This window comes from Plasmodium vinckei (assembly GCF_900681995.1).
Source record: "Plasmodium vinckei vinckei genome assembly, chromosome: PVVCY_02".
Taxonomy (NCBI): Eukaryota; Apicomplexa; class Aconoidasida; order Haemosporida; family Plasmodiidae; genus Plasmodium; species Plasmodium vinckei.
The window spans coordinates 183622-210396 of NC_051294.1; the positions used below are offsets into that span (position 1 = coordinate 183622).

The window sequence follows — 26775 nt, forward strand, 5'->3', positions numbered from 1 at the left end:
CTTTTATTAAATTCCTTCCATATATAATAAAATTTTAAGAAGTTTTTCATGTTTTTTCGTACCTTTTAAAAATATTTATATTATATATTGTTATAATATTAATTTTATTAAATGTTTTACTAAATTTTTTATACATAAAAATCCTGTATAAATATAATAATAATAATTTATACATAAAAAAATTTTTGTGCAAATATTTTATGACATAAAGATTGATTACTTAATGTTTTTATAAACTCATCAATTTAATAATTATGATGATAAAATTTAAAAAAAAAAAAAAAAGGTATTTTTATATTTATAACTTTTTTTTATTTAAAATTATTTTTATATATAATAATGTGTTTTTTTCATTTTCCTGATATGACAATGAACTAAAATTTAGAATTTTATAACATATATATAGTGACATATATTTTTTTTTAAATTATTTTTACAGCCTATTTTTGATGCTTACTAGTGTGGCTCTTTTACTTAATTTCCGTTTATGCATATTAAGTACGAATTTTCATTGATATATATATATATATAGTTTATATTTTTTATATATGTTGTATTAATATATAGAGAAGCGTATGTAAATACTATTTTATACATTGTAGCATTAGAATTTCATTACATAATCCAATTTTTATACATATTCTATATACACTTTAATTTTTTCGAAACTTCGTTCTATATATATATATATAACATGCATGTACGTGTTATAAACACAGTTTAGTATGTATTACAGTATGCACAAACAATATACACATTTGCGTGCATCGCAAAACATATGATTTAAAGGAATTACCTTAAATATATATATATATTTGTTTATATTTTGTGTTACTTAGTACATTTGTTTATTTGTGTTAAATTTTACACCATTTGTTCTTATGCATAATTTTTTTTTTTTTTTTATTCGTATGTTTAAGAAATATAAAAAGGTATAATTCCTTTTTTTGTTATTCGATTTTTTAACATAATTTTGTTGGTGATTCGTTAATTTTTTTTTTTTTTTTTTTTTTTTTTTTTGAATTCATTATAAGAACCGCATTGTTTTGGCTTCTTGATATATATATATATATATAAATGAATATGATGTTATATATTTTTTTAATTTGTTTTTAATAAATTTATTGCATAAATATATATATATTCGTGATATATAATTAATTATATTTACTGAAAATAAAATATTTACCTAGTGTTGTAATATGTACATAAAGATATATGTGCATGCCATCTCATGATTAGATAGAAGAAGCTTCAGGCGTGCTTTTATTAATTTTCCTTTCTTTTTAATTATTATTTTATGGAAAGGCGTAGGGAAAAATGTTTTTTGGAAGGATAGCAAAGTTTATTAGCAAATTAAAACACAGCTCATTAGATAAATTTTCCAATTATTTATATAAATATGCGGGGTTTGTATATGATAGACCATATACAGTAATCTTTTTAAGTTTACTAGGATGTGGATTACTGTCAACAGGATTTTATTATAAAGAAAATGAAAAGGATGTATTTAAATTATACTCTATAGCAAGTGAATATGCCTATGATGATAGTAAAATGATAAATGACTTTTTTCTAAGAAATAGAAATGCAATAATATTAATAGAATCGAATTTTAATTTATTACAAGAACACATTTTAACTGAATTAAAAACGTTTGAGGATAAAATCTATGATTTAAAAGTTGATTGTTCTGAAGTTATAGAATGTAAACCAGATGATTATACAGATATTGATCAAACAGAAGTAGCAAGAAAAGTATTTCAAAGATTACATGATAATATAGATCCCGATGCTAATTATGATTGGAAACCAAGTTTATCTTCCCTTGGACTTAAATTTTCTATAAGTAATTGGTTTCGTTCGAAAAAAAAAAAAATAGCAAAACCAGAAAATACTGAGGATGATGATGAAAAGGAGGATGAAGAAGAAAATGTCAATGACAATGAAGACGACGACGATGAAGATGAAGAAGAAGATCCTAATAGAAGCATCAATCATAATGATATAAAAAAGAAATTTATGGATGCTTTAGATTTTGTTCAGGAAAGAATAGAAATATTAAAAAATTTATTTATTTCATTACAAGGTAAAAAAAAAAGAGTAATGCCTTCAGAAGAAAAGATTGCACCAACTTACGAAGAATTTGAAAATGATGAATTTTATCCCCCATATTATATACCTCCATTATTAGTGAAAGAAGATCGATGTATATTTAACAATGTATTTAAACATAGAGACGAAGATTTAAATTTAAGAACCGCAAGTTATTTGGAAAAAAAACAAGTAACATTTGGTATAGAAGATTTATGTCCAAAAAGATATGATGAATGTGAAAAAAGTTCACTATTTTTATATTATGAAAAAGGAAATGCAAAACTTCGTGATCCAATTACAGTAGATAATTTAAATTTTTATGTAAATAGAAAAACATATAAAGGTATGATACTTAAATCAATATTTGGAAATCCTGAATATACAGAGAATGGATCAACTTATACTTATAAATATACAAATTCATTAGTCACAGTATTTCAGTTACATAATTCACATACCTATGAGCCATATGCTCTAGCTTTTGAAACAAAATTAATTGATTATGTTAGAAATTATAATATTGATCATGTAATAGATCCAAATGAAGAAACAAATGATAATAATCCACCATATGTTCGTTTTCATGTTTTTGCTGAAAGAAGTTTTGAAGATGAAGTTGACAGAATATCAAAATTAGATAAATTAACATTGATGTTATTTTTAATTGGAATACTTTTAATCTTTATGTATGTCTTATTTAATAATGTTACTTCCGTTTTGTATAGAAGTAAACCTCTTTGTGCAGTTGTTGGTATATTATGTGGATTTTTAGGATATCTAGCAGGGTCAGGATTTTTATTTTTTATAGGAATTAAAGCTGTACCTCCTGCAGAAACAGTTCCCTTTTTAGTTATAGGGGTTTGTGTTGATGATGTGTTTGTTATAATTAATTCATATTCTTTATTATTTATGATTAAAGATGACAGAAAGAGAATTCAAATGTGTTTAAGAGATAGTGCCGTAGCAATTACAGTAACAACTTTAACTAACGTTATCGCATTTTTAATTAGTGCAATATCACCATTTTATGCTATTTACAGTTTTTCTTTATTTACTACAAGTGCATTATTTTTCAGTTACCTAATGGTTGTCACAATTTTGGTTAGTATATTATGTATAGAAGCCCGTTTAGAGAAAGAAAAAAAAAATATTTTTTCGCCTATCATAAGTTTAGTATCTTCATGTTTTTGTAAAGATTCAAGAAGTAAAAAAAATAATGCAGGCGCTAATAATGAGTTATCATTGGATATATTGACTGAAGAAGAACAAGAAAGAGCTTGTGCTGAATATGAAAGTCTTTCTATTTATCAATGGATTCACAATTTATATCTATTTGAGGAATCTATTAATAAGAAGAAAGATAAACCTTCTTCTAAATCAAAAAAGAAAGGAGATGATCAATGCACCATTGTGGATGTCGCTCCAGGAGGTCGAGATTCTAAAGGATGCAAACAAACCTCAAAACATCGATCAAATTATAAAGATAATTCGAAGAAAAATACTCAAGGTTCTACATCTAAAGTATATCCTTCAAATACTAACCAAAAAGATGAAAATGATAATTCAAGCAATTATACACATTATAATATAAATGGTGATACAAATAAAAATAATGGTGCTAGTGCATCTATTGGAAATGGAGAACCCATTGGAAGAACAGCAGAAAGTGATAATATAAATAACAATTATGAATCCCAAACAGATTTAAGAAGTATTGAAGTAAATTCAAGTAGCTCTATATTACATACATCAAATGAAATATCATCATGCTTGAATGATAGTAATGCAACTCAAAATTATAAAGAAAATGATAAGGATGCTTCGAAGAAAGGACATGACAAAGATGGACATAACAATGATGAAGAAGGAAATCGAAACAAAACAAAAGATCGTGAAATTAGTACTTATACAAAGGGTGAAAATCAAAAAATATATATGTTAAATGCTCATGATAATATATTATTTTATAAATATATATATAAAGAACCAAAAGGAAATATAGGAAAATGTTTCCGTAAACTTATAAAAAATTATTATATACCATTTTTATCATCAAGAATAGGAAAAGTATTTGTATATATATTATTTACATTTATTATTATTTTATCATTATATGGTTGTACATTTATAAAAAAAGGAATAAGATATGTTAAAGCATTTCCAACAGATTCATATATACGAATGTTTATTGAACAAAGAGCAATACATTTTCCAAATCTCGGAGATATAATTGAAGTTTATTATGTTGATAAAAACTTTGCAAATAAGTATCGAAAATTACGTAATGAATATTTTGATGATGATATTTCAAATTCATATTTAGCATTTTCATTTTTAAAGGATCTAGAAGAAAATGAAGTACTTCCAGATATTGAGCCAGCCAATACAGGTATACAATGGGAGAAAACGTCAATCCATGAAAAACTAAAACAAGTTCATCAAACTCTTGAGAAACAAGATTTTATATCTGGTATATCGAATGGTTTTGATTTTTTTATAAACGCTAATAGTAGTAAATTGGAAAGTGAAGACCCTGATGTTTTTTATAATACATTTATGGATTGGGTAAAAAATGATTATACAGGAAATATGTTTAAAGATGATTTTATATTTTTAAATAAACGGCTAGTAGCATGGAAATTTAAATATGTACAAATAACCACTGATGATTCAGAATATTCCTCTAAATGGTTAAAACAATGTAATGAAATTGCAAAAATCGAAGATGAAAATATTCAATTACTTTGTTATCATATAAGTTATATCTTTTATGAAACGGATGAAATTATTATGGAAATAACTCTTAAAACTATGGGAATAACTATTGTTACTATATTATTTGTAACCGCTTATATAGTTCAAGGATTTAGTTCATGTTTTATTATAGCAATGATTATATTACTTATCGATTTATCCATTTTTGGATTTATGTGTTTGTGCGGAATAACTGTTAATATTATTTCTATGGTTATCTTAGTTCTTTCAATTGGTAAGTTTTAACCCAATTTTCATATTACACCTATTTAAATGGGTTTATATTTTTCCTATTTACAATCATTTTTTTTTGTTTTTTTTTTTTTGTTCAGGTTTCTCTATCGATCACACGTCGCACATTGTACAGTCATTCACACATAGTATTGGAAGAACTCGGAATGAAAAGTAATAATTTTTACTAAATGTGCTAATAAAATGTTTTACCACTTTATAATGATTTTCATGCGCATACTCATTTTCTTTTCCTTTTTTTCCACCTCAGGATGAAAGAAAGTTTGTATTTAATGATGGGCCCTGTTTTACACAGTGGTTTATCAACATGGTGTATTATAAGTACCTTATTTTTTTCGAACAAAGATTTTACTGTCATATTCTTTCAAACACTATCTTTGGTAAGTACACAAAAATGGACATCCAAATGTTTGGCATGTATATATTACTATTTTTATTTTAAAATGCGGTTCATGTGTAAATACATATTGATATTTCCTCCATTTTCTTATCTCTCATTTATTTATTATTTTTTTTTTTTATTGTAGGTTTTATTTTTTTCAGTGATATATTCTTCCATGTTTTTACCAGTTCTTCTTTCAAGTATTGGCCCATTATAGTTCTTTTAAAATATATATAATTTTTTTATCTTCTTATTAATTATTTATTCATGCATAAAAGCGAATATTATTATGAAAAATTAAAATTATTATTTATTTATAGTTACTTTTTTTTTCTTTTAACTCACCATTTATTGATTAATTCATTCTTGTTGAGATTATTCTTTTAAAATTTCTTTCAATCCTAAAAATTTATAAACACATAAATATAAATATAAATATAAATATAAATATAAATATATATATATATATATATATATATATATATATATATATATATATATATATATATATATATGTTTTAGGTTTATCTGTTTTTTATTCTTTCTATATATTCGAAAAATACGATGTTATTTTATTTTGTTATTTATCACAGTTGGTTAAATTTAAGTATTAGCTTATAAGTTTGCACACAATTGGGTAAAATAAATTACAATGTAATGTAGCTATAAATGTGTGTGTGCAAAATTAAAAAAAAAATATGTACGTATCATAAAATAAAAGCTATTTAAAAAAAATTATTACATTCTTAGTAATAAATATGCGAATATACACACTTTATATGATATAATTTAAAAAGTGTTATGTTTTGTTTGTCTTTATTTATGAATAGGCAAGGTAAATATAAATAATCAGCTAGCTAATTAGAGAAAAAAAAAAATAAACAAATAGAATGGTAGAATAATGCTGATTAAAATGGCTAGACAATCACAACTATACAGCTGTAATTATATATGGTATTTGAATAAGGTGAAAATATAACAATATTTTAAACATACTGAGCATGCTCATCTTCCCAAATAATTATTTTTGGATCTCTTTTACAAAAAGCTCTAACTGCTAAAGCTAAGTTATCATTATCATCCATCATTCTTCCTTTACATCCAAGTTTAATGTTTTTAGGAATATTTTCTGGATTTTTATAAATAATTTTTTTAACGTCTTGAACAGTTACATCATCATTTAAATAAAGTTTTGTACCATTAACCCATTTGGGGTTGTTTACTAAATTTTTTGTATAATTCACATATTTATCAACATATTTATCAATATAATTATCACTATTATTATTTTTACTACTATCGTTTGGAATATTATCTATACGAGGATATAGTTTTTCATCATTGATGTAAAAAAAATATCCTAGCTTTGTATCTGCTCGATATCTAGTTGACCATATAACTCCGGGAAATAATATTAACATAACATATTTTATATGGCTTTGTGCATAATAAAATGAATGATATACTTTCTTAAATCTATAATTCACATCACGGAAAATACTACTCCAAATATACCTTCTGTACATTTTGGCTTAAATTCTGTGTGTCGTGCAAATAAGTGTGAAATATTATATATGTTGTGTATACTTAAAATTGCCTGTTTTATAAAAATGTGCTTTTTTTTTTCGTTGTTAAAGATTATTATATTAGCATGTTATATATCATATGAATGCTCAATTTCCTTGCCAGTATTTTGTGGTACTTTCCTTAGGCATACCAATTATTTTACTAAGACTTTTTGTTATTGAAAAACATATTTTCTTTCATGTTTTAAATTCACACTATTGTTACTACGCACACATATATATAAAATGTAATACAAATTTATACTTTAACTATTTTTATATCTCCTAAAAAAATTTTTTAATATATAAAATAAACTAATATGTTTATCTTTTGGCGATAATTGTGTTAATTAATAATAGGGAAAAAGTACTATTTTTTATTACTCCTTTGGTTGATTGGGTTTATATTTTTTTATATCATATAGCTATATATAATAATATTTTTTTAATTCACAATATAGTGCGCATATATTCACAAGATAAAATTTCTTAATAGGTGTATAATACTCTTTATGCATATATATGGGAAATATGCTATACATAGCTTTTTTCCCTTTTGCTATTTTTAGTAATTATTTTGCTTAAGTTGGTTATTACTTTGGGCTTATTTTTTACATTGCAATTATCTTAAGCATGGGACATTTTTTTTGATAAAATTTTTATATTATTAAAGTGTTTCATTTGGTTAATTTTAGGAAACCTTGTTTTTATTTTCAATATATTAACACAGTTTTTCCTATATTTTTATTTTTTATTGCCCAACTAGTATGGCGCAAAAGAGCATGATATATATTACATACATAATATGCAATTTAAAATAATGTAAAAAGATAAAACAAATTTACTTGATTATTTAATACTATTTCAAAATATTTAAAAAAAATTAACAAAACATGTTGTAGGCAACATTTTATATCATTTATTTTTAATGACAATGTGTGCGTGTTATTTTCATTATATGTACAAGGGAAAGTTTAAATTATGAGAAGGATAAAGCAAAAAATAGTGTAATGCTAACATAAAAATTGTTAAGACAATCATTAATTAAAAATGATATGATGTTTCTTTTAATAAATTTGTGAGCAAGTTGCACAATATTAGCAATATTTATATTTTATTTCTTTCTTTTCGGTGATAGTTTGATAAAATTCAAACAACAAATATGTCTGCTATTAGTAGAGCATGGTCTGATGGATATGTTTGTGTTGGTAAACTTTCTATATTCCTGTTATGAAATAAAAAATAAAATATATATAAAAGCTTTGCACACACATATGGGCACATAAAAAATAATTTATCATTTTTTTACTCTATATCATTTGGGATAATTTGGGCAGATAAAGGAACGAGCCCTTTATAAAAAATATAATCAATGCATCCACTAAATAACTTAGTTTTGTTTGTAAAAAGAGGCTCCTTTCCATTTACCTGAGAATAACCAAAAAAATTGTCAAACTTTTGTATACGTAGAACAATTTCTCCTAATAATAATAATAAAATTAAATAGTAATACTATTTTTAAAAATATTCGATTTTTACATCATTGAAAATGCTTTTAAATGGGTCTACAATTAAATCATGATATATTTCCAATGTTGTATTTTTTCGTAGCACAGCCTAATAATTAAAAAAGTATTTTATATAAGTATATTATTTTTAATATAAAAAATGGAAAAAATATTTTTTTTACTGGATGGTGTTCATGACTCTTTAGCAATTTCCCTGTGGTTATCAATCTATATTTAAAAAAAAAAAAAAATACCATGAAAATTTTACACATTGCCATAATGCTTAAATTTGTTTTGTTTTATTTTACATTACTCGTATACACCACTAAGTGTAGAAGTGTCTTTCAAATTTTTGTCTGATTGCTTATGTGATTAAAAAAAAGTAAGCTTATGTAAAAATGGTATAGTATATTATATTTAAAATGCATATATAAATATGTATACAAAAAAAAAAATTAAAATAATTAAAAGTGTGTACCAAAAATGGTGTAGAATTAAAATCTCCAATTAATAGTAACGGAATAAGTGGAAAATCAGGGAAATTATTTTCAATAAATTTATAAAATTCTTTTATAATTAAATAGGTATGAAACAATTTGATATCAGGATAAGAAGGATTCCAATGTATATGACAATTGCATATTCCTATAAATGTATTGCTCTTTTTTTTTTTTTGAAAAAGTTTAATAAAAATATATGATTTGTTCAGGTGATTTATTAACAAGTCAGGTTGATAAGTGTACATAAATATGTTATATAATTTTTTTTTTTTAATACAGTTGATAATTCGAGTATAATCATAGTAGCAAGACTTTGTCTCTTTTTTAATTCTATTAAGAACGCATCTTGTATCTAAAGAAAACACAAATAAGTAAAACATGTGTAACATAAAATAAAATTATTTCAACAATGTTTAAAAAAATATAAAATATATATTTCTTTAATTATTACTTCACACTGGCTTTCTGACGAATATTTTGCAAAATGTTTTTGTACTGATTCATTAAGATCGAAATTTTTTTTACTTAACAATTTGAAATCTTTTCTAAAAATAAAGAAAAGAAAAATAATTATATTGATATGAACATGGTTTATCTATATATTTTTCTCCATATTTGTATATTTTACTTATAAATAATACAACAGTTGTTACTGCTAGCTGATGGTGTAATATAATTTGATGGGAAATCAAAGGCAAAACCTAAATTTTGAAATTTGGTATTAATTTTATTTATCATAAATGAGTCCACTTCCTAAATAAGTTAATACAATATATGAAATGGCAATTTTTTTTGTTAATATTTTTAATTTATTGTTAGAACAGTATTTGTGAAGTAAACAGGTAGAACTATTATGTACACTGTATATATATGACAATAAACTAGTTGATTAATTTTGATGGTGTAATTAAATAAATCTCCTACTTGTAAGCATACTATATCAAGTGAGTTGTTGAGTAAATAGTCATAAAGTAAATTTCGACGATTACTATTGTTAGCATATTCAAATGAATTACTCAATACATTTTTAGTATTATTGTAACAAAATTTATTGAAAATATTTAGAGTCCCAACCCTAATTTTATTTCCTCTATACATTTTTTATTTCTCTCAGTTGCATATGCATAATATATGGATAACATATTTCTATATCATTTTAATCTACATATTATTCATACTTATCTTGTTTATATATGCATATATTTTTTCCATAACTTTTATTTTTTTTTTTTTCCATATTTTCTCAACATATATATGCATATTTTTCCAATTATTTTTTATGCTTCTTATTTTATGCATATGTTTATATTTTGTCAATTACCATCTTTTATAGTTTGCACAATTTTTTCTTATAAATGATAAGTATAATGCATATATTTATTTGTACAGATATGTAGATCTATATATTCTATATCTTTTGAGTTGGCTTTACTTAAGTTCCTCTGAAAAAGGAGGGAATTTTTTTTTTCTACGACATGATATTGTGGGAGAGAAATAATGTAAGAACGTTCAATTTTAGTTTTTTTTTTAAGAGAAATTATTTGGCTAGTCGCAGAAAAAATGGGTTAAGATATGGGGCAAATAATAAACTCCAAAACAAAGTGGGAATAGTGTGTTGGGGAAACAAGAAACAACGACGGAATGAAATAATAAATATGGGTGTTAGTACTTACAAAAAGTCTATATTTTATGATGAGATTATTGACAAAAAGAATGTCGAAAATAATATTAACATTTTAAAAATGATTAAAGATAGTACAATAAACAAATTGAGTGTCTATGATTGCACACTTTTTTTAAACTTTCTTATAAAAAATAAAAAAAATAAAGAATTAAAACCTGAAGTAAAAAATGTGAACAAAATAAAATTAGCATCCGCTTTGTATAAAGAATCTATTGCAAAAATCTTGAAAAATATAATATCTATGGAAACAAAATATATATTATATTTTTTTAATAAGTTTTCAGATTTAAGGGATATAAATAGTTTAGAATATTTATTTGTTAATATATATAATTCCCATTTACATAAGTTATCCTTATATCATTTTGTTGAAATTTTTTACAACTTGGTTATACTTAATTGCACATTTCAAAAAAATAAAGAAAAACTAAATAAATTTATGGAATATATAGTTTTAAATACAATTAATGAAAATAAAAATATAAAAAATTATGAAAAAAAAATTAAAAATAAAATAAATTTACAAATACAATGGGATAGCAAAAAGCCAATTCATATCAAATCTTTTAGTAAAAAGCCCAAAGAGGGGATTACTAATCGGATCCTTAAAAATAAATGCATATCTGTTAATGGCTACAACTATATAATAGATGAAAATACAAAAGGAAGACAGAAAAGGGATAAAGAACAGCAGTCTATTGTCACTCAAAATAGTAACAAGATTAATAATATGAGTGATATAATACAACCTCAATTTAACATAAGTTCACTTTCAAATGTTATGATATATAAATTAATATACAGTTTAGCAAAAATAAACATGAATACAAATTCAGTAAAAGAATTATTCCTTTTGTTAATTCCATATTTAAGATATAGAATTCAAAATAAAAATTATATTTATTCAAGAGATCGTAATGATATGCTAATAAAAATTATATGGTCTTATGCTTTTTTGCACATTAGAGATATTCATTTATTTGTTGATTTTTCCATTTGCATTCAAAGAATTATTGTTGATACAAAATTAGAGTATTTAAAAATCGTTAAAAGTATTTATGAGAATTTGTTAATATTTGATGAATTATTATTAGACATGTTAGATGATAGAATTAATGAGATTGAGAAAAATAGCCCTGAAGAATTTTCACACCCACGAAAAAAACAATTTAAAAAAAAAAAAAAAAAAATTGAAATTACCGATGATATTAAATTTAAGCCCAAAAAGGGAAGAAAATAACTAACATACACAATTTTGTATATTTTTAAGCAATTATAAATAGTGATAAAAATAAAATGTGATAAAATTTAGTTGTGAATTTCAATGTTTAGTATTCAAAAGAAGGAATAAAAACAAGATAATGCAACTTATTTTGAAAAATATACATATGCATATATATGTATTTGTTAATACATATAAAAATCACAAGTATTGACTTTCCCATTGGCAAATATATGACAGTTACATAAAAAATTTATGCATAAACAGGATATAAAAAAATTATAAAATTAGAATAAATTTGTTTTCTTCATAATCCTCATAAATTCTTCTTCATTTATTTCCCCATCTCCATCTCGATCTGCTTCATCAATCATCTATTAAGACAAATGAAAAAAGAAAAACAAAATATGTACATAAGAAATTAAAGGCAATATTTTCAAGTAGTTGTTGAAAAAATATATGAACATGTCAGGCAAAATTATCCGATTTGCACACACTATTACAACTATCCAAATATCATATGGTTTGAAACACATTGACTGTTAATGCATCATTTATTCACATACCTCTTGGATTTCCTCGTCAGTTATATTTTCGCCAAGCTCCTTGGCAACACGCTTTAAATTCTAAAAAATGAATACGAATAAAATAATAATAAATAAAAATAGCTAAAGTGGAGCTAGCTAAAATAATTTTTTTTTTTTTATTTGAAAATTACTTTGAAGGATATCTTTCCAGTTTCATCATCATCAAATAACCTAAAGGCTTTCAATATTTCTTCCTTTGGATCTCTTTCACTCTGGAAATGGAATAAAATCAATAATAAATTCGGTGAAAAACAAATCATAAATATACACAAATTTTATAAAAAAAAAAAAAAAGAGGGTGTTCATAATATTCTAAAATTTTTTAATGTATAATAATTACCATTTTTATTGTCATTATATCCAAGAAATCATTGAAATCTATAGTACCTGATCCGTCTTTATCAACATCAGATATTATTTTTCGTATCTTTAAAAAAAACAAAAAAAAAGACAAACATGGTGAATATATATAACTATGCTTTTATAGTAGCAAATTAATTATATTTTGCTTTATTTTTTTATTAATTATATGCTATTTTTCCATTTAGTTTGTATATTCAATATATTTTCATATTTGATTAGCATTTTTGTGAAAACTTTTAAAATCGTTTTTCTTTTTTTTTCACATTTTCATACACATTTATTGTTCATTTAGTTTGTTTATATATGCATATATAGTTGTTATTTCTTTTTATTTTATTACATCTTCCTTTTTTGGCTCGAAACCCAAGGCTCTCATGGCCACTTTTAATTCCTTTGCATCAATTCTGCCTATATACCGATAAATGAATAGGAAAAAAGTGAAAAAAACAATTATAAGCATATTATGCTATTTTTAGCATGTTATAATGCAAAATGTGTGTAATAGGATATTTCCCAGGTGTAGTGTCAAAGAAGGATATGCTCTCACTAACAGATATATTTATATGTTACACACAGAACTTTGTTTTTTTTTCTTTTTTTTTTTCTTTGATAATTACCAGTTCCATTTGTATCAAAAAGGTCAAAGGCTTCCTTTATTTCTAACTTTTGTTCATCATTTAGTTCATTTCTTTTATTGCGAGTATTTGCGCTTCTTATCATATTTTGATTTTTTCTATTCATTTTAATTAATCGCGACTAAAATGTACATTAATATATATATGTGACACAATAATATGGTGGTGAGTTTATTTTAATAATTTTATAAAAGGAAAATATTTTTAATGAAATTTATATTTAATTTTTTTTTTTAAAGGGAATATTTAACAAATGACTTTTATCATATATTGTTTTTATTCTCGTCTGTTTATTATTTCAAGGAACCAGCGGATGTTTTATTATAAAAGTACAAAAGTGTGTAAATAATATTGTTTTTCGGATCCAAGTTGAAAAAATCGTTTTTAGGTATATACATACGCATTATATTTTTTTCTCACTATCAACAATTAAAAAAATTATTTTTGAATAGCAAAATGTCGCATAAAAAAAAAGAGGAAATCGTAAAAATATATTTCTTTTATTACTAACACTATTTTATATTAGCGCTTGTTAAATATCAAGCCAAACTACGTCGAAGATATATTTTAAAAATATAACTTAAAAAAAATATTTTTTATGTCTTTTGGAGAATATAACAAAAAAAAAGTAAAGATAAACAAATATAATTATATGATATTAAATATAAGCGTGCAAACAAATATGCACATTCCATGTATTTGTATGTATAAATAATTTAAAGAAAATAAGAAACAAATAAAATTTGCTATATAAAAAGTATATATATATTTATTTACTAATAAATATACACATTTATTATAATAATAATAAGTGATATATGAAAATCCTATTTTGTGTAAAAAAAAAAACTAGCCATTTATTTGTCTATTTATAGCTAGTTTTTTTTTTTTTTTGCAAATTATTCTGAAATAGTAAGAATTATAAGTACTAAAAATATGACCATATTGATATGAATTAGGTATACATAAATGGCTAGTTCTTGAGGGGATTGCTTATGTCCTTTATAACCATTCCAAATTAACTTATTAAAAAAGTAGGCAATAGCTAAGCTAATATTTTCATTTATTTATTTTTCAAATCATTGTCTGAAGCTAGTATATTATTGTAGGCATGTTTGTAGTAAAAATGTTGGTATAGCATTTTTTGTTTTTTATTTAATGAATCAAAAAAAAAGAAATTGTTAAATTGGTTTGTTAATATATAATTCGAATCAGAGTTGATATATTCTTCTTTAAATAAATTGCGATAGGCATCGTTGCTTGCATTACTATTATAAATGTATTTCATAAAAAAAGCAGATTGAAAAACATCGGAAGGAGTTGTTATTTTAAAATTTGGAAAAGTTGCTTGCAATGTAATAATTTTATTTTTCGTAAAATATTGAACAACAGAGGAGGTGTCTGTAAATTGAGATTTATTTTGATCACTTAACGTATTATTATTTGTAGTTGTAGATTTTGAAGGGGATATAAAATATGGTAAAATTTTTAATAAGGTTTTGCTTTCAAATATTTGGGGTGTTTGAGCTTGAAATATTACTTTCCGATCTATAGTTTTTTTAATTGAATGATATCCATCATTTTCTTCTTCATTAGTATTTAATAATTTGATAGTGTCTGTTGCTTTTGATCCTAAAATGACATTTTTTCCCAAACTTGATTGATAAATTAAATTAAAAAAATCAAACTCCGAAAGAAATGGACGAGCTCCATCATGAACTAATATATCTGTAATATATTCTTTTTTTTTCTTAACAATATTTTCATCATTTTTTCCCTTATATAAATAATCGTAATCAAATTCGATATTAAACTTGGAATTTAAATGAGGATTTTTTTTCAAATAACTTTCTAAAACTTTATAAATATATTCTTCATTGTTTTCATATATATCTAATGGCTTAAGTGCATTTAAAAAAGAATCAAATCGTTCAGGTCCACTACCCACAATAGATATTAACTTATATCTATTTGTATCAATGTCTTTTGGCTTTATTTTATATATTTTATTATTTTTTTTTTTCCCTTTTAAATCATTTAATAATTCTTCCATATCAAAGATACACTTGTTTTTTTCATTGTCATATATGATATATTTATTTTCTTTTATATATTTCAAAATTGCTGTTTTGTCTTGTTCATTATTTTCACTTATTTCTTTTAAATTATTTTCCTTTTCTAATATATTATCGCTAGCTACTTTAAGAAAATTATTTTTAATTTTTTTTTTTAATAGTAAAGGATTATAAACATTAATATTTTCAACAATTTGATGAAAAAAGTTTGAATCACAAACTAAACTAATTGATTTGATATAATTACATTTTATAAATAAATTAAATGAATATATAAAAAGAGGAATATTGTCTAAATTCAAAAATTGTTTTCTTGAAGTTAATTCAGTTCTTTTCCCAACACCACCACATAAAAATATAGCATGTATATTTTTTTTGTTTATATTTTTTTCATATTTTTTTATTTCTTTTATATCAATATTTTCCATTATATTTTCATTGTGAATGTTAATATGTTTTTCATTTTGGGCTGACATATATATATTTCCCCTATCATCGTAAATACCTTTTTTACAACACCAGTGATTACTAACATTTGTAGATTTATTGTAATAATTTAAAGAAGGAAAACTATTTCCATCCTTTTTATTCGAAGATTTAAAATGTGTGTAAATAAATTGAAATATTTTTTGTTTTTCTTGATTTTTTTTACGCAATTTATTATTCTTAACATTATTTTGTGTGTAAAAATTTATCCCCTTCCCATATAAGGGCATACCACCCCAATTAACTCCTTTTTGTTCTATTATTTTATCTTTTTGAAAATTATATATCTTTAAAGTGTGTGCAAAATAATAAGGGTCATTAAATAGGTAGTAATTGAAAAATATGCAACTCAAGGTTACCCAAAGAATATTCATGTTCTGTAGTTATTACTCTTAAATAAGGAATTGTATAAACATACTTTTTTTTTTACTCTTTACACTTTTGCATATTTACAATCATATGCATATACATAGTAGCATCGAATCGAAAGATAAAACAAAAAATAAACAAATGTAAAGAATAACAAAATATCCAAAAGTAGGTGAAAAAAAATGTTTTATATATTCCATTTGTATAGGGTAATATAATAGCAGTTTTTAAAGCCAATAGCTAGTACAAACATTATGCATACATCGTTACTACATAGTTATACATAAAACTTCATTTTTTCTTATTCTTCTTTCCATATATTCAGCAATATATTCCACTTTTAATTTCACATAAAAATTTGTTCCATTCTTTTTAATTATTCCTCTCTCTCTATGTATTTATAAATTTTATAGTGCATACATTGGTAACTATATTATATGAAAGTATAGCTATATATATTTTTTTATAGTTAATTTTTGTTTTATAATTATTTGTCGAAATAATCACTATATAATTCAACAAAAAGGAATGAATAAAATATAAAAGTAGTATATATATATGTACTAGTACAATAATAATATTAAAAAAAATAAGAGCGTATGTATGGGGTAGTTCATTCCTCATTTAAAGAAAATAAAAAAGTTGTGAAAAATAAGAAAATTACAAAATGAAATAAAAAAAAAAACAAGATTAACATGTGGAAGGATAAATGATACAAAATGCAATTTGGCTGTATCAATAAAAAACCCTCATAATGAAACAAAAAAAAAAGGCGTTGGGTATAAAAATAGGTTGAAATAATAGAAGGGTATTGGGATAGGTAAAATATAAATGGTATGACCATAATCATGTAAAAGCATAAAGAAAAATTAGGTGCATATAACAAATAAATATATGGAAATAAAATGGTGAAATAAGAATAAATTAATTATTAACTTTTTAAAAAGCTTTTTTAAATTATCTGATTTTGTGTTATCCATACCTTTATATGAAAAAGTATAGGCATTTTTTCTTTAACCCTAATTATAGTTAGGTATATAATTAGGGATATAATCATATATAACACCTTTTAAAAATAAGTAATTATAATATATTCATCATATCCTGTTATTATTTTTTCAACGGAAAAATTGTAACTTAAAATAAGTTATACATATGTATGGTATGCTCGGCTTTATTGGTCCTTGAAATTTTCTCAAAGGGCTTTCGTCACTTAAATTGTTAACAGCATTTTTTAGAGGTTTCTTCAGTACTGTTAATCTGTAAAAAGTAAATATAAATAAGAGAAAAACCATATAAATCGTGTAAGTAAATAAATAAATGGAAAAAGCTGTCTCTATATTTTATGCGACTTTTTATACCTGAATTCCACCAAACGTATCTTTGTCTTTTTTGTTGCGAGGTAGCTTTTTAGCTATATAAAAAAAAAGTGAAACATGATAAATATTTTTCAAAATAATTTTATGTATGCATATTTAGAGAACTTCATTTTAGATGTTTTTTGTACAAACCTATTTTCAAAAATAAATCGTTAACGTTGGTTCCTGTTTTTGCTGATGTTTCAATGAACAAAATATTGTTGCTATTAGCAAAGGACTCAGCTAGCTGTAAAAAAAAAATAAAATCGATTTATAACCATATTTTTTATGAACAAGACAATTTTTACATGAACAGTTAATATATTTTTTTTATTCATCATATTTCATCGTATTTCTTCGTATTATTTCGTATTATTATTTTCTTATTTTTCTTATTTTTCTTATTTTTCTTATTATTTTTTACTTCTTTGTCAATGACCCTGTTTTTTTCTAAATCGCATTTATTTCCTGCTAGTGCTGAAAATAGAAAACACAAATTAAATTAAAAACGTGTTTATTTCCAAATATTGTATAAGCAAAAAGGAGGTATATACATGGTCATCTACATATGTATGCATAACCTATCACAATGTCGTTTGAATGAACTGATTTTAGTTCATGGATCCAGCCCTTTGCACCTTCAAATGATTTTTTATTTGTAATGTCATATACAATAACTGCTGCTGCTGCACCCCTATAAATTACAAAATAAAAGTAAATTGTGTATATAGGCATAAATGTTAAAGCATTGTACAAAATATAGAAATACGAATATGTAATAATATTAATATATGTGAGCGAAAATATTGTGTAAATTGAAATGTATTGAAAATTTTGGCATTCCTAAAATATTATTTTTTTACCTATAATACATAGGTGCTAAACTTCGATATCTTTCTTGTCTGTGAAAAGGGAATAATAATACATGGATGTAATAAATAATATAAGACAGATAAAATATGATGGCACTCTCATTATATATTTAAATTGTTCTATATGCTATTATTTTTTTCTTGTTTTTTCTTGTTTTTTCGTATTATTATAAGTATATAATTTAACCCGGCTGTATCCCATATTTCAAATTTTATTGTACATTCTCCAATATCAATTAGTTGAGTCATAAATGCAGCTTTTAAATTGTAAAAAAAAAAATAATAAATTAATTAAAAGTAGAAATAAATAGTATTAATATGTATGATTGTGTATGGATGGTAGTATTTAGTTTTGGAAATATAGCGAAATCTGATAATTGCCATTTCCCAAAATATTTTTTTTATATGTAAGTCGGAGTATATCTAAAATGGTACTCACCACCAATAGTCGATTCCTGGTATTCATAAAATTCATTTTTAGCAAATCGGACAACTATACATGATTTCCCTACTGATGTATCTCCTATAAAAAAATGATAGTTAAAAAAAGATGGATGAATATAATGTTATTATGTTAATTATATAAGAAAGAGAAGAATTATTATCATATACTAAAATAGTTTATGGATGTTTATGAGATTGTAAAACAAAATACACACAATGTATATATAGGATATATATATATATATATATATATATATATATATACATATACAGTATGTGTGTATTCATATTGTGTAAGAATATATGTTTGATGTAATTCTAAATTTATAATAGTTTTTATTTTCTTCTTTAATAACCTAGTAGAACCAGCTTGAAATTGAAAACTTTATTGGCATTCGAATTTTGGTTAGCGTCATATTTACCATCATTATTTATGTTCGATAAGTAATGATCCATTTTTTTTTTATTTTTATAATAATATAAAAAAAAATTTACAAAAAGATGGAAAAAAATTAACGTTCAAATAGTACTGCTACATATATATAATATATGTGTAAATGCGAGGAACATACAAATACAGATAAAGTAAGGCAATTAAAGTATGGGCTATTCTAGTATTATATATATATATAATATATATATATGTTTATTTTTTTCCTTTTTTTAAATGTTTACATTATCTTGAATGTATTATATATTAATGTGTGTAAATAATTTTATTTCTCAAACAAAAAAAAATGATTTCAAAATTTTTGTATTTTTTTTTAAATACTCTTTACAGTATTATTACTATTTTATTTTCATCACTGTATGAACCATACATAATATTATGTATATATATTATATATATAATTATGCGCACATTTGGGGTACAACAGGGTGACTTAAAAATGTAATAATTTGCAAATAAGTTATTATAAATTAAATGAATTTTAATGTAAATAAATAAACTTTAAAATAAATATCTTTATGAAGCAATTCCTCATTTTTTACGTCAAAAATAATTATGAAATAGAAAATGTACATAAGTATGTACTATTTAAATAGCGTTAATAATTTTTTGGAATATTTTTACTAATATTTTTATCTCATCATTTTTGGCGTAAAAAATGAGGAAACACTTTCGCATAAATTTAGGTACTTGATCTATCCGTTGTGTTAATATATATTCTTTAACTTTTAAAAGAATTGCATATTATTTTATTCTCATATAATTTAAGGTAATAGTCATTTATATCTTTACATATTAGCATAAACCATACAGAAATTATATATATTGTTTCTTTGCTACTACAAAAGTATAAACTTAGGCAAATGGAAATAGCAAAGACATGTTTGTTGGTTTATCTAGAAATTGTATTGACAAACATGTGACAATATACCTTTATTATCTTCTTAAATTGTATTAACATAATTTTTCAACTTTCTTTATATGGACTAACAAAAATATACCCTTAAAATGAAGTCATTTTAGGGGATTGATAAAATTGGGTTAGCGACATTTATCAAATGTCTATACATTTATTTGTTATATTAAAAATAAAGACAATCTTTTTTTTTTCATAAAATTTAAGTTTTAAAAATAATTGTTACTATTTGCAAAATGGTTGAAAACTTTTCATCGATCGCAAAATAGAAACTGTTTAGAATATTTTATGGGGCATAGCCACAGATTTTATTTTGTACTTTAATTAAAAATGTAAAAAATGGAAAAATAAAACAAATAAGTAAATATGAATAAAAAGTGCCAAATCAAATGATTAACCAAAGTGTAAACATAAACAAGAATGGTATAGAAGAAAAAGTTTGAACTTTTTCAAAATATTATTTGAAATAAAATAAGGATATATTTTATGAGAACTTATTTGGCTTTCCGATTTTTTAAGTAGGAAGCTTTTTTCCTTTGTTTGACAACTTTGTCTTTTTCTTCTTGTATTTTTATTTTTGCTTTTAATTTTTTATGATATGATAATTTTGCCTTTTCTTTTCGTTTTAAAATAATATTTTTTTTAATTGAATGTAGCATTTGATACCATTTGGCAGCTAATTTAGGATTTTCTAAAGCTTTAAAATTAATTGTATCATTTTTCTTGGTGTCATTTTTAACGTCATTTTCATGATTAATCTTTTTGAACAATTTGGGTTTCGATTTGAAAGGCAATTGTTTTAAGAGTTGTGGTTTTACATAAATTTTGTTATGATAAAAATGTCTAAAAGGCATTTTTCGATATCCATTTGAATGATTAACATATATATTATATATATATCTTAATTCATTTATTGATTTTAATCTATTTTCTATATCATAATTATAATATTTTTTAATAGAAACATTTACATATAACTTTAATATAACTATATCACTTTTTTTTATTTGATCTGAAAATGTACATCTAAAATCACCCTTATCATTTAGTTTATTTTTGATAAGGCCTTTGATTCCACTAGGTGTAATAACAGGACAATTAATAAATTTACAAACTTCTAAATCGGAATTAAACATATTTTTTATAAAAGCTGTATTTTTAAATATTTTATATGGTTCACCAATTAATTTTAATTTTTTCATAATATTTATATTATTATTTGTTTCTAATATTATTCCATTTATACATATACGATAAAATGGAATCTTTTTATAATTATAAATAGCTAATATACCACTATTAACACCCGATAATGGTCCATAAAATGTACAATTACAATGCATATGTTCTGTTGTGTATTTTAAAAATCGAGTCCTTACATTATTTCTTTCATTTATTGAATATATAGGTATACTTTGATATCTTCTCCATCCAACTGAAAATATTAAAGGATCATTAGATCTCATAACTTTTGGAAACCATCTATGTTTTTTAACTCTACAATGTATTACTGAATCTTTTTCTTCATAACTTTGTAATCCTCCACATATTATTAAATTATTTTTTAAAACACCTAATTTACTTCTTTTTATAATCATTTCTATTTTTACATATTCACCTATATTTACTGATGATCCATACATATTACTTAAAACTCCAACTTCTTCTGTCTCTAAAAATTTCTCTTTTTCTTTTTCCTTTTTTTCTTTAAGCAGTTTGAGGTTTTCATCAATGGGTCGCGTAGTATTCCCAGATTTTGGAGTATTATCCATTTTGCTACTTTTTTCATCATTTTCTTCCTCTTCACCTTCCATCTCATTTTCTTCCTCTTCATCTTCCTCCTCACTTTTCACGAAGCACGAGCTATATAACTCCTCGTATTTCGAAAAAAAATTATCTACCAATTCTTCTTGTACAATATCTCCTATAAATATGCTAAGATTATTAAATATAAAAATATCATCATTTGTCATATTAAATGAATCAATATGATTAATAAAATAGTTACTTGAATGGATGTAACTATAATTGTTTTGTTTATTTTCTTCGATATTTAATGTATCAGTACAAAGTGTATTTTTTATTATATGCATATTTATATCTTGGTTCGGTATGTCGGTATTAGTTATTTTTCTTTTTTCCATATTTATAATATTTATTAAATCTCCTTTAAAATATAAACAATTATTTATTCTATTTATATAATTATGATTATATAAAAATACATCTATATTTATTTTATTTTCAAAAGCAAGAAGGTTAGCAATGTTAGAATATGGATTCATGTCATTATTTAAATTTGTTAAATCCATTTGTTCATTTTCTGAATAGTCATATTGTAAATTTTCGATTTCTTTATCTCTTTGTAAAGCGTATTTATTATAAAACTCACTATAACTTTTATCATTTTCATCATTATCTTCATTATCTGATATATTTATATTTGACATATAATTATAGTCATCTTCTTTATTTTTTTTTTCAAATAAAATTGATTGAAGTTTATTATATTCTCTAGACTTTTCATTAACATAATTTTCAGCCATTTTTTTTTTTTTTTGTTTTTCACTAATATATACATTTGATGGTGCTTTACGTCTTTGTCCTAACCCTCTTTCCATATCATTTTCTTTTACATCAAATAATTTTATATCATCTTCATCAGGATTTTTAGAAAAAACGTATTTACAATCTTGCAATTCCCTTATCATTTTTATGCTATCTGTCATGTACTTTGAATTTTCACCTCCTTTCCTTTCCGAATCATGCTTGCCAATATCACTATCGCTTTCATCATCACTTTCATCCTCATCCTCATCGTCGTCGTCGTCCGTGCCACCGCTTTGTTTGGCATCATCATCGTTATCTTCTCCCGTGGTGTCACTGGCCTCGGCCTGATCTGTTTTTTCCATAAGTAGCTCTGGCTTTGTGAAGTTCACTTTATTATTGGGAATATGGATGTACATATTGTCAAAGTCAAAAGATAAATTTCCAACATCAGACATTGGGGCATAAATACTTGGAGTTTTTTTTTCTTGGTTTATTTTAAATGGATCTTGTAAAATTTTTATATTTTCTATTTTTACATCACCAATGTTTGGTATATGAACAATTTGATTTTTATACATTTTTGAGCCATATACATATCCCTCTACATATACAGGTACTTCATCTTCACATTTATCGAGAAATTTTTCTAACCTCAAATCATTGTCATCCATCAAAGCATCTTGTTTTTTTAAAAAATCATTTTGATTTTTATAAGATTCATCATCTTCAATATCTAATTTTAAGCCAAGGATATAACCATGTTGATCTCTCCAAGATATTAATGGCCTTTTCATAACTGATAAGAATTTACATAAGTTTCGAATTTCGGTTTTATTATATCTATTATTTTGTATACCACTAAGAAAAAATATTTTTGATCCTTCAACCATCTCTTCTGAAAACCGTTTATTAATTTTTTTTTTTCTTTTTCTTATACTTTTATTATCTTTAAATTTATCCATATGAGTAACAACCCCAATAACTTTAGGCATCCCATGAGTATTTAAGATGCTTGTAAATTCTAATGTTTCTAATTCAAATCCAAAACTTCCATCAATAACTAATAAACAAATATCTGCAATTTTTGCAACATCAATCATATGTAATATATCATCATTAATTTCTATAAATGTATATCTTTTTAAATTTTTTGTAAAAATAGATATAGGTCTATCAATTTCATTAATATTAATACCAACATAATGTTTAATAATGCTTTTCATTAATGTGCTTTTTCCTACACCCTTAGGCCCATGAATTGCTATAATAAGAGGACTATTTTTATATCCTTCTTTTATTGTTTTATCAATACGTAACTTTTTCTCTTCAAGCTCATATAAATGTTGTTTTCTTCTATGGGCACTATTTATTCCCCCACTAAAAGTAAAAGCCTTATGATATTTTTTATTCACATTTTTATTGATTTTTTTATTTTTTGCTTTTTTCCCGACTTTCTTTTTTTTATGGTGCTTCCTTTTTTCATCCATGTGCTTGCCACTGCCCAGTTAAGTTTGCTTGTGATTTTCTAGTGATTTTGATGGTGATTTTTTTTTTTTTTTTTTTCTCAATCGTTTCAATGACAGCATAATAGCCTTTTATATCCTCATTAGTGGGGCCATCAATTTTGTTTCTTTTAGTTTCCCTTTTTAGCTATGCCAATAAAAATACTTTATTTTGAATAAACCTGTTTTTTTACAATACACTAAGTAAAGAATATATGGTCAATATATGCATATATAAATTATGCTTGAAAATGGGAAATAAGTCAAACTATTAAATAAGAGTGTGGATTAATTTTTTACAAAATAATACTATACCTTCTTTTGTTTTTATAACTTTTAATTTTTTTATTTTCTACTTTTTACTCTTTAATTGTAATAATACAATTTAAGAAGCTAGCGTGTCAGTTTAATAAGTTAGAAAAAAATGATTTGTTGGAAGACGATAGCAATATATTACTTACATATTTACGATTAAACTTTTTGAATAATAAAAATAAATCTACATCATATATATATATAATAATTAAGTAAATAAAAAATACAAATGTATATATAAAAATGTATAGTAATATGTTTTGGAATTTATAAGGGAAAAAAAAAAAAAAAATTATATATATATAAAAATATATACGCATACAATTTTCTACATAATTATGTATGTTGATTTTTTTTCTTTCTCCTATTATACTTCAAAATGTATTTATATTTTACAAAAAAAAATAATTAATTTTTTATAATAAATATAGTGAAATAAAAAGTTAAAAAAAAACAAAAATATTTATTAATTATCAAAATTTGTTTCAATATAATTTTTTATATTTCATTATATGTGAAAGAATAAATCTTTGGAAAAGTTCCAAAACAAAATGGGGCAGGAAAAATGGGTGGCAATATTCATTATACAAACATATTAATAATTGTGAAAAAAAAAAAATTATTTTACAACACTGCTATTTGTTAGGGCCATAACTATTTATAATATTTACAAAATGTGTCACATCATTTAAATATACTGTATGTATGTATATATATACTAAGGAAACTGCATAGATATATGCCTCTTTTTCCTTCACATTACTGAAGCACTTCCAGGGCCTTTTTAATTTTGTCAATAATTTCACGCTTCGGTTCATGCTCTAACTTTGCAACATTTACTATCTTAATGTTACTATCAATTTCTTTATAGTATGGACTATTTATCGATTTAGGAGCATTTGTTTGCTCGTTACTTTGAGTAGGATAATTATATTTTTGATTTTCTCCATGGCGATTAAGGTTGTCGTTATATTTATTTACATGATCTTCTTCTTCGTCTTCATTTTCTATTCCTTGATTATTTGCTAAGTTTGAATTAAGAGAATTATTATTTAAAGTTTGATTTCCATTTTGGTTAGTTACTATTGGTTCCGTTTTTTTTATTTCATCGTCTTGTTTAATTAGCTCATTAGATTGTCCTTCAAGGTGTTTTTTTTCCCTTTCTTGTTTTTGTTTTCTTTTTTTTTCTTTTTTCAATTGTTTCTTTTGTTTTTTTTTTCTTTTTCGTTCAGCTCGTTTACGTTGTCTTTTTCTCCTACGTGCTTCTCTTTTATTTTTTTTTTTATTTTTTTTTTTATTTTTACGTCTCCATAATCTTCCAAATCCCTTACGTTTTCCTCTTCTTTTTCGATTCCTTCGTCTTTTCCTTGACAGATCATATAATATTCTTTGTTTTCTATTTTTTATTTCTATACTACATGGTAAATCTTTTAAATTTAATTTGAAAAGATCATCTCCTTTTTTGTAGGACACATTATAAAAATTATGATCTTCAATATAATACTTGTTTATTTTATAAAAGTAAAGGAAAACATTAAATAATATAAAGTATTTCATATTGTATTTTCAACCTAACCTTCTCTCAAAAATAAGCAGATAAAACAGAATATAATATGAAGTCTATACTTTTCAATTAATATATTACACAAAAAAAAGAATAAACAAATCCGTTCTAAGATTAAAGAATGAAGTAAACATTCAAATATGTTTATGTGTTTAATATGTAGACATAAGTTTAAGATCTCTCTCATTATGTGCGAAAAAGATGTTACTAAATTTGTTTTCTTAATTGTTATAATGAACAAAGTAAGAGGGGCTTATGAAATTTTCATATAATGCTACCAAATAATTTGAATATAATTTATCAATATGTTTACATGCACGAGTT

General features: G+C 23.3%; 9 protein-coding genes across 9 annotated transcripts; 2 read left to right on the forward strand and 7 right to left on the reverse strand.

Moving 5' to 3' along the window:
- Positions 1-1320: 1320 nt before the first annotated feature.
- Positions 1321-5702, forward strand: PVVCY_0200570 (lipid/sterol:H+ symporter, putative; the record flags this gene model as incomplete). The annotated part of the gene is made up of 4 exons (XM_008628158.1): positions 1321-5086; positions 5184-5256; positions 5354-5483; positions 5631-5702. The coding sequence occupies 4 exons, from the start codon at positions 1321-1323 to the stop codon at positions 5700-5702; spliced, it is 4041 nt and encodes a 1346-aa protein (XP_008626380.1).
- Positions 5703-6471: 769 nt separating this feature from the next.
- Positions 6472-7011, reverse strand: PVVCY_0200580 (conserved Plasmodium protein, unknown function; the record flags this gene model as incomplete). Its single annotated transcript, XM_008628157.1, has 1 exon — positions 6472-7011. One exon carries the CDS (start codon positions 7009-7011, stop codon positions 6472-6474), a length of 540 nt encoding a protein of 179 aa, XP_008626379.1.
- Positions 7012-8199: 1188 nt separating this feature from the next.
- PVVCY_0200590 (carbon catabolite repressor protein 4, putative) lies at positions 8200-10156 on the reverse strand (the record flags this gene model as incomplete). Its single annotated transcript, XM_008628156.1, has 10 exons — positions 8200-8275; positions 8360-8478; positions 8590-8667; positions 8741-8786; positions 8872-8921; positions 9037-9219; positions 9336-9410; positions 9510-9603; positions 9687-9811; positions 9983-10156. 10 exons carry the CDS (start codon positions 10154-10156, stop codon positions 8200-8202), a joined length of 1020 nt encoding a protein of 339 aa, XP_008626378.1.
- A 377-nt stretch (positions 10157-10533) lies between these two features.
- PVVCY_0200600 (conserved Plasmodium protein, unknown function) lies at positions 10534-11982 on the forward strand (the record flags this gene model as incomplete). The annotated part of the gene is made up of 1 exon (XM_008628155.2): positions 10534-11982. The coding sequence occupies one exon, from the start codon at positions 10534-10536 to the stop codon at positions 11980-11982; it is 1449 nt and encodes a 482-aa protein (XP_008626377.2).
- A 269-nt stretch (positions 11983-12251) lies between these two features.
- PVVCY_0200610 (centrin-1, putative) lies at positions 12252-13655 on the reverse strand (the record flags this gene model as incomplete). Its single annotated transcript, XM_008628154.1, has 6 exons — positions 12252-12338; positions 12531-12590; positions 12683-12763; positions 12892-12978; positions 13255-13322; positions 13532-13655. 6 exons carry the CDS (start codon positions 13653-13655, stop codon positions 12252-12254), a joined length of 507 nt encoding a protein of 168 aa, XP_008626376.1.
- A 957-nt stretch (positions 13656-14612) lies between these two features.
- On the reverse strand, positions 14613-16484 carry PVVCY_0200620 (2-C-methyl-D-erythritol 4-phosphate cytidylyltransferase, putative; the record flags this gene model as incomplete). Its single annotated transcript, XM_008628153.1, has 1 exon — positions 14613-16484. One exon carries the CDS (start codon positions 16482-16484, stop codon positions 14613-14615), a length of 1872 nt encoding a protein of 623 aa, XP_008626375.1.
- Positions 16485-17700: 1216 nt separating this feature from the next.
- PVVCY_0200630 (ras-related protein Rab-5C, putative) lies at positions 17701-19609 on the reverse strand (the record flags this gene model as incomplete). The annotated part of the gene is made up of 9 exons (XM_008628152.1): positions 17701-17739; positions 17841-17893; positions 17991-18084; positions 18262-18314; positions 18419-18531; positions 18701-18739; positions 18897-18966; positions 19149-19232; positions 19510-19609. 9 exons carry the CDS (start codon positions 19607-19609, stop codon positions 17701-17703), a joined length of 645 nt encoding a protein of 214 aa, XP_008626374.1.
- A 1405-nt stretch (positions 19610-21014) lies between these two features.
- On the reverse strand, positions 21015-24557 carry PVVCY_0200640 (asparagine and aspartate rich protein 2, putative; the record flags this gene model as incomplete). Its single annotated transcript, XM_008628151.1, has 1 exon — positions 21015-24557. One exon carries the CDS (start codon positions 24555-24557, stop codon positions 21015-21017), a length of 3543 nt encoding a protein of 1180 aa, XP_008626373.1.
- A 1089-nt stretch (positions 24558-25646) lies between these two features.
- PVVCY_0200650 (conserved Plasmodium protein, unknown function) lies at positions 25647-26444 on the reverse strand (the record flags this gene model as incomplete). The annotated part of the gene is made up of 1 exon (XM_008628150.1): positions 25647-26444. One exon carries the CDS (start codon positions 26442-26444, stop codon positions 25647-25649), a length of 798 nt encoding a protein of 265 aa, XP_008626372.1.
- Between the last annotated feature and the right edge of the window lie 331 nt (positions 26445-26775).